Source organism: Grus americana, chromosome 5 (assembly GCF_028858705.1).
Source record: "Grus americana isolate bGruAme1 chromosome 5, bGruAme1.mat, whole genome shotgun sequence".
Taxonomy (NCBI): domain Eukaryota; kingdom Metazoa; phylum Chordata; class Aves; order Gruiformes; family Gruidae; genus Grus; species Grus americana.
The window spans coordinates 3720118-3727838 of NC_072856.1; the positions used below are offsets into that span (position 1 = coordinate 3720118).

The 7721-nt window shown below is 48.4% G+C and overlaps 1 protein-coding gene across 1 annotated transcript; it reads left to right on the plus strand.

The window, feature by feature from the left end:
• The first annotated feature begins 1388 nt into the window (after positions 1-1388).
• Positions 1389-7440, plus strand: FGF3 (fibroblast growth factor 3). Its single transcript, XM_054827813.1, has 3 exons — positions 1389-1647; positions 3717-3820; positions 7108-7440. Exons 1-3 carry the CDS (start codon positions 1389-1391, stop codon positions 7438-7440), a joined length of 696 nt encoding a protein of 231 aa, XP_054683788.1.
• The last annotated feature ends 281 nt before the right edge of the window (positions 7441-7721 follow it).

Consider the following 7721-nt stretch of genomic DNA (forward strand, 5'->3'; position numbering starts at 1 on the left):
GGACATTAATACTAATTATCTCTCAAACACTTCCCCAAAACTCCTACTGCCTGTTTCAGATGCAAATCTAATTAACGAGCTGCCTTTGAGAGGCACACAGGGACAGCGTAATTCACCGAGTTGTTGAACATTTTGCCTTCTTTTATATTTATTTATAGGTAGCTCCATCATATTTTGAAAGCGTAGGCAGTTGTGTGAAGCTACATGGTAGCGAGTGCAGATCTGCTATAGCTAATGAGACTTACCAGGCACCAGAGTTAAGAAAAAGGATTAGCTCCAACTTCTTGCAAATGCATTCAGGGATGTATATAATAACATCGCTGGGCCCTACTTTGTCTAAGTTAATTTAGAAATGACTAAATCTTGAAAGACCTATCTAAATAATGCGTATTATTTGTAACCGTGAGCTGACTGATTTAGTAATAACTGTTTGCTTTCAACACCGGGGACAAAGCGGGGGGGAACACGCTGAAGAAACCCTGACGCCTGAGTGAAAGCCATTAAAAACGTGCTCGCCCCCCTCCAGCCTCCCGAGAAGCCCGGACCCGCACCCCCTTTCTTATGCTTCTGCGTTTAACATGCGCATTTCCAAAAGCCACCTCCCGAAGACGTTTGCTTCGAGCATCAGTGTGTGTGTGTGTGTGTGTGTGTGTGTGTGTGTGTGTGTGTGTGTCTGTCCCTCCCCGGCTGCGGCGGGCGGGCCCTGGGCTGAGCAGGGGGTGGCGGTGCCCGGCGGAAGGTCCGCGGCTGCACCGCGCCTCTCCGCGGGGCCGGCGGGCGGCAGCGGGGCGGGCGGCGACCGCAGCCAGCCCCCCGTGCGGGGGTGTGCGGGTGTGTGGTGTGCCGGGGAGAGATGCTATGTAATTTTATCCATGCTGCACTCTGGGAGTTCACACGAGACTGATACCTTTTGCCTCCTCTGCTTTGTATCAATTGGTCGCAGATCAGGCTATTGTTGCAGGAAGCTGCTTTTATTTCTATGCTCCGTCGATCAACTATTTTCCCCACAGTCTCTTGCTGAAATTCAGTGGGTGTCTGTCTCTGTCTCTCTCTCCCTCTCCCTCCTTCTGCTTCTCTGTCTCTCATGCATGCCGTCTGTCTATCTGGAAACCCAAGGAGAAGGCTGATCACGGCAGCTCCATCTAATACAAACAGCTGGGACTCTTCGGTGGCCTTTGCTGATTTCTATTGATTTAAGTAAATCTGAGACAGATAAAAGGGCCAGATCGAGGCTGATAAAAACTTGCCAATGCTTCACGGCTCGAAACAGTGTGTGCTCTGCAACTTTGGAGTGCTGCTAGCAAGACGGCTTTAATGGGACCCCTGGTGTCATTCGCTCCAAGCCTCGATCTCCCCAGCAGACTAAGCGCTGCGGCCATCATGCCACAATGGTTATAATTTGGATCTTGTTCCTGAGTTTGTTGCAGGAGCCGTGGTCCCCAGGGCGGGCCGCGGGGGTGCCCGAGGCCGCCGGAGCCTCCCCGAGTGACCCCCGGCCGCGCCGGGATGCGGGGGGCCGCGGCGGCGTCTACGAGCACCTCGGGGGAGCGCCCAGGCGCAGGAAATTGTATTGTGCCACCAAGTACCATCTCCAGATCCACCCCAACGGCAAGATCAACGGCACCCTGGAGAAAAACAGCGTCTTCAGTGAGTACCTGGCACACCTTTCCCACCCCGCTTCCCCCCGGGCCGGGGTGTGTGGGGAGGGGGGAGTCTCTCGCTCGGACCAATTGCGTCCTGCTCCAGCACCAACGGGCAGGCGACGGCGCGTGTTGGGACGGTGCCGGACGGGACAGCGGCGCAGCCGCTCCCCCCTCTCCTCCGGCCCAGCGCTGCCCCGGGGCCGAAACCGCTGCCCGGTGGCTGGGGCTCCTCGGCGGGGACCGGGGGCACCCCCAGCCGCCGGGGCTTTCGCCCCCTCTCCTCGTCGGGCTCGACGAGACCTCGCCTCAGCGTTTCGGGAGCCGCCCCGCTGGCTCCGCCGGACCCCGCAGCGCCCTTTCCGCGCCCTCGCACCCTCCGGCTCCCGCTCCGTCCCCGGGGGCTGGTGGGCTCGACGGGGCACCCCCCCTTCTACCCGTGGCTCGAGCAGGGGACTCCCGAGCGGGCCATGCGGGGACCCGGCCGGCGGCGGAGGGGCTCGGTCTCCCGGGGCAGAGCGGGACCCCAAGTTCCCTCCGATGGGGACCGGGAACCTGCCCTGCGCAGCCCGCCCGACCTATCACTTGCCCTCGTTCCACCGGGGGCTTCCCACGCCAGCCTTGCCCCAGCCCGGACCGCTGGGCAACCGGTGCCCTCACACCTCCCCGGGGTTGAGTCCCGGTGCCCTCCTCGACGGGCTGCAGGCTGCACTCGCCTCCCTCGTCCCGCCCCAGCTTGTCTCCCGCGGGGGGCTTGAGCTTCCACGGGCTAAATCACATCTGTCCCCTTTGACATGTGCCGGGGATCGGCGGTAATTAAGATGAAACGGGATATGTCGGGAATTAAGGGGTTTGTGCGAGGGCGGCAGAAGGGAGGAGAGCGGAGCTCAGCTCCGCCGCTGCCCCGGGGGGAGCCCCGGGCGCCCCCGCACCCAGGCCGGCCCCGGCTGCGGGCACAGCCCGGCCTCCGCCCCGGCCCCGCCACCCCAGGAAGCGTAAATCCCGACTGGTGATGGCACACAGAGATAGGGAGACCTCAGGGATCTGTCTGAAGTCCATAAAGGAAAACCACTATTTCCTAGAGGAAAACCCCCTCGCTATCAAAGCCTGGAGGAGGCATCCTTCAGCAGAGAACTGGTGCCTGATTCAAAACAGCTGTACCAAAACAACCCCAACTCTCCCAGACATGGTCAGGCCAGCAATGCAGCTCTGCAAAGGGGACAGGCCTTTGGCTCTGCTTTATCATTGCTGAAAGGCAGCAATGGGTTTGGGTGCAAGGGTCACCTCTCACCTCCAAACGCTCATAAAAAGTACCGAACCGTCGGTCCACAGCTGGAGAACTGAGAGCAGAGTTTGAGTGAGCCAGCTAGAGAGCCTTGCACATATAACGCAATGTCTCCCGAGGCATTTGTGCCTCCATCAGTGTCATGGCACCTTTGCCCGGACATAAACATTTTGGCAGCCAGCCTGGCCTGTGACACTCTTCTTGTGTTTGAGACCCCATCTTTGATGGCCTGAAAATCTCCTCCCTTTTAATTTGGCTCGGACAGTCATATTGTCCCTGTCTGGAGGGCTACATTGACCTCTTAAATGACAAGTTCCTTTCATGATTATATACATGGCTCTAAAATGCAGCCGACTCACTCTGGTTTACCCTCTGGAGACCTCAACAAGGGCTTTGTCCTGAAATGGACAGCTTTGTGACTGGTTTCAATAAGTCAAGAGCTCTTGTGTTCCTAAGCATTAAAGAGGATTTAAACTTTTTTATATACATATAGGATTAAGTGAACCTCTAGTTCAGTGTCAGATCTTTTTCATTTTTTAAGAGTTCAATCTCAATCAGACATCTAGGGATTTATTGTCAAGCTTGTCTCAAACAATTCCCACATTGTCATCGGTTTGTATTGTTTCAAATAACAGTCCTGTTTCATTCACATGATTGCACTATGATTTGGATGTGAGCTAGTGATAGCTGTGAAATCACACTCTGCAGGTAAGCAGTCATTCAAACATATCTCAAAAAAATTACACATGATGGGGAGCAACAACATATCTCATAATTGTTTCTGTTTCCAGGTATTCTTGAAATAACTGCTGTTGATGTTGGAATCGTTGCCATCAAGGGCTTGTTCTCTGGCAGATACCTGGCCATGAACAAAAGAGGCAGACTTTATGCATCAGTAAGTTTTACCGAGACTGGCATATGACTGTCATTTCCTATGGGGAGAACAGGTCCAGTGGGGAGCACTGATTCCTTATAAATAAACATTTATAGAGAAAAGAGTAATGTTGTAACAGATTCCTGTCTGGAATTGTTACAGGCAACCAATTGGTATATTTTTAAAAGTGGAAAGAACCTGTGTTCTTACTTTCTTATTGCCGGTACAGCCAAAGGGAGAAGAATGTATTTGGCGAAGGTATTTCACGTGGCCAAAGTTCTGGGCAACTGGGTGCACTGATAAAGACCTCAGGAGCTAGCTTTTGCAGTGCAAAACCTCCATCTCTGTTCCAAGTTATCCATATTTATATTTCATGTGGATCTTGGGCACTGGCAGAGGATACATGTCAGGTAAAGGATATCCAGAAGAAATTGAGCATCGCCGTTACAGGAAAGCAGCCTACTGCTGGGAGTTTCTTTGTGCAGAGCATTTGGTTGGGCAGTGAAAGAATTTACAGGTACTAAAAGGCAGGGCTATAGCAAGGAAAGGAAGCACGAGAAGGTGCAAGAGGATAAAGGTGAAAATAAACACCTTTTTCTACTCCTTTGACGTTAATTTTGTCCTCATCTTTGAGGTAAAATCTGGGCTCTACTGATATTAGTGGGAGTCTTGCCTTTTCAGCCCAGCTAATATTTCCCCTTAGTGAACAAAATCCTTTAGCTTAGACTTCTTCACATTCAGGGACATACTAAGCTGTATTTGTCAGTATGTATACTATATCTACCTACTTGAATTTCTTCCATTGTCTTTGATTACATCCCTAGCAATCTCGTGATCTCTTACTGTGTAACAGCCATACTGTGCAGTTGCTCCAGGAATCCTTTGGTATGGAAACAGATTTGAAGAGGGTAAAATATGGCTATGTGAAATTCGCTTCCTCCAACTAGTCGTTATATGTAATTCTGTTGATTTGAACAGCATGATATATCCTCAAGCAGTATGAACTTTTCCATGTGAATGCAACCAAGGTAATACAATCAACTCAGTTGCCTCCCTAGTTTAATGTATTTTACTCCACCTTTTCAAGAGTGGTCTGATAGTGTTTACGACCCAGGTTCTGCAATGTGTCTCATGTGATGCACACTGATTAAAGGGCCTGTGTGTAAAGATGATGGTTCTTTGCTGGTGCAGAGAAGCAGATCACAAGCAATTTTGGCAAAGGAAAACATAATGAGGATATACTAGCTCTGCTGTGCCAGAACTAAGGCTGGCCACTTCTGTGCTTCCAGTTTGTATTCTGATTAAAATGGGCATCTTTTTCAATGGAGCTCCTCCATCAGCTCAGACCCAGCGTCTACCCCAAAGAAATTGATGGGAAGGATGAATTTTCAAGTTCTTTCTCATCTTTCTCTCTATCTTTTCTTCCAGATAGGTATGTTTTTCCTCCAGATTAATTAAACTGAATTAAAATAAGACCAAACAAATTCTGAGCAAAAAAGTCCTTTCCTAGAGTGGAAAAAAACCTAGAGTAGGATAGCCCGGAGAGTCCTTTTCTCCTGGACTTCCCTTTCTACTGTCAGGAGCATCAGGCCATCCTGAAGTTTGTTCAGCCATCATGTGCTGAGGAATATCAGCCATGAAAGGCTTCTGTACAACTAGAAAAGATAATTTTTGCTCTTCCAGCTCAAGTTTAATAGAGACTGTTTCAGACTTGTGTTTCAGAGCTGGAGAGACACTCCAGGAAAAGCTATTCCACTCCAGCTTTTTTCACAGAAGCAGCAAAGGGTAAGGGCCCAGCTCAGGAGAAACTTCCCAGCTTTGCCTGCCTCAAAAAGATCGACCAATGACTTTACCTACGTTACTGTGCCAGGAACCTGTGCAAGGCCCATATTTCAAATAAGACTGTCTTCTTTGGGGATAATTATACAGGGAGTGTTTTATGAAATGGTATTGGAGTAACTCCATTATCCTTTGGATCGTTAATTTTCCCAAGTCAATAAAATTAGTTTGTTGAGTCTGCCAATTTCCTTTGTGTCCTTAGCAGCTTGTGATAATCCTCTAGGTTTATCCTCTGTGAGAAACCCTCTACAAGCAGAACTGAGGCAGACAGCAGGACAAATCTACCTACATATGGTAGTTGCGTGAGCTCCAGCACTACAACATATGAAAACCTTGTCCATGCAAGGAACGGCACTTCCGTTTTACAGCTGTGAAGCCAAGACATGTGGAGTCTTTTAAAATCTTGTTAAATGCCTATCAGCATTTCTGGTGAGAGAACAGCATTAAAGACATGTTGTTAATGGAGCCTACAGCTTTTCTGGCCCCAGCCTGGCTACCTGTGCCCTTTCCATGTCCTTAGGAGAGGCAATGCTAAATAAAAAACCTCCGTAAAGACCATGGTAACAGTTCCCCTCTGCCTCCGTGCTTTACATATGTTAGATATTGAAGTCTTAAGCACACAGGTACAGCAAAGATGATTTTGTAGTTAAGATGTACAGTATGGGAGGTCCTTTATTTGTGCTGTTTCTACAGCTCCCAGGGACGAGGAAGGAGTTCCTTGTGCCAGGCTTTTACACACTGTTTTCTCTCAGTTGAGGACCAGATGAAAATGGGCAAACTTTGACAGATCATGTAAAATGAGAGCACCCAGGATCGATGTGTATTCTCCCTTACAGTTGTGATAAAGGAGCAGCCTGGCATTTTGGAGGAACACACTGGTGGGCAGGGTGTACTTTCATTTTGTTGTGCTGAAGCAAAGAAGCTTCATAAAGATGTTGTTTACTGCTCAAATATCCATAACAAACTGGATGTAATAGACTGCAAGTGTATCTAACTACTAATATACCAATTGAAGAACCACATTTTATATTAAACTGCAGGATTTTACTTTTTTAATAGACGTCAAAGGTTGATAGGCAGCAATTAAATCATCTGTCCAGTTCACAGGCATATTTAGATCTGTAAACACAAAAAAATTAAATTTACAACTGAACAATCAGCAGAGCTATTCATTCCTATTCACGTGCCATTTTTTTTGTTTTCAAATTGTTTTTTCGCCTCTCTCTGTCTCTGACCCACAGAGTATGCTCACACTGCTACAGGGAGCTCCTTGTTGCACAGCAGTTCAGGCTCAGCGCTTCTCTTCTGCTCGCCTTTTGTAGCACCAGAGTTTTTTCTTATCACACGTTGCTGTCCTTATCCTAAAACTGAATAGAGTCTTGCTTAAGACGTTAGTCCAATCTTATTGAGGTAGAAGAGAGCTATTACCCATATAGTCCTTCTTAAACTCTGTCGTGTTTGCTTTACAGGAAAATTATAACGCAGAGTGTGAGTTCGTGGAGAGGATCCATGAATTGGGTTATAACACCTACGCGTCCCGTCTCTACCGGACTGTACCCAACAGAGCTGGCACCAAGCGCAAAGCCAGTGCAGAGAGACTCTGGTATGTCTCAATCAATGGGAAAGGACGACCCAGAAGGGGCTTTAAAACTCGCAGGACACAGAAATCATCTCTCTTTCTGCCCAGAGTATTGGATAACAAAGACCATGAAATGGTCCGACTGTTCCACACAAATGTGAAATATCGAGAGAGTCTCCTGAAGACCCCAAGCAAGAACCAGCGAAGAAGGAGAGGACGCTGACGGGGGTGGGGGGAGCTTGTATGGGGGCTGGAAGTGACTGAGAGTCTTCAAAATACTACTAAAAAAACTAACAGCTGTGATTGTATGACAGGCATTAACATGGACATTTTTTATACACTGTATAATATAACTGAAAGTCACATCACTTTCTTTTAGCTATTGTAGAATTACTATTTGTGGTAAAAGAGATGTGAGATAAACTAAGGCACATTCAAATGTAAATTAGTTGGATGTAATAATTTCATCAATGACTTCCACATTTTCTTTTCTAAAAAAAAAAA

Bases quoted from the DNA above. Each gene is read 5' to 3' on its own strand.
- FGF3 (XM_054827813.1), top strand. From the start codon at position 1,389: ATGGTTATAATTTGGATCTTGTTCCTGAGTTTGTTGCAGGAGCCGTGG. The intron at 1,648-3,716 runs GTGAGTACCTGG...TTCTGTTTCCAG, and splicing joins GGAGAAAAACAGCGTCTTCA to GTATTCTTGAAATAACTGCT. The intron at 3,821-7,107 runs GTAAGTTTTACC...TTTGCTTTACAG, and splicing joins GAGGCAGACTTTATGCATCA to GAAAATTATAACGCAGAGTG.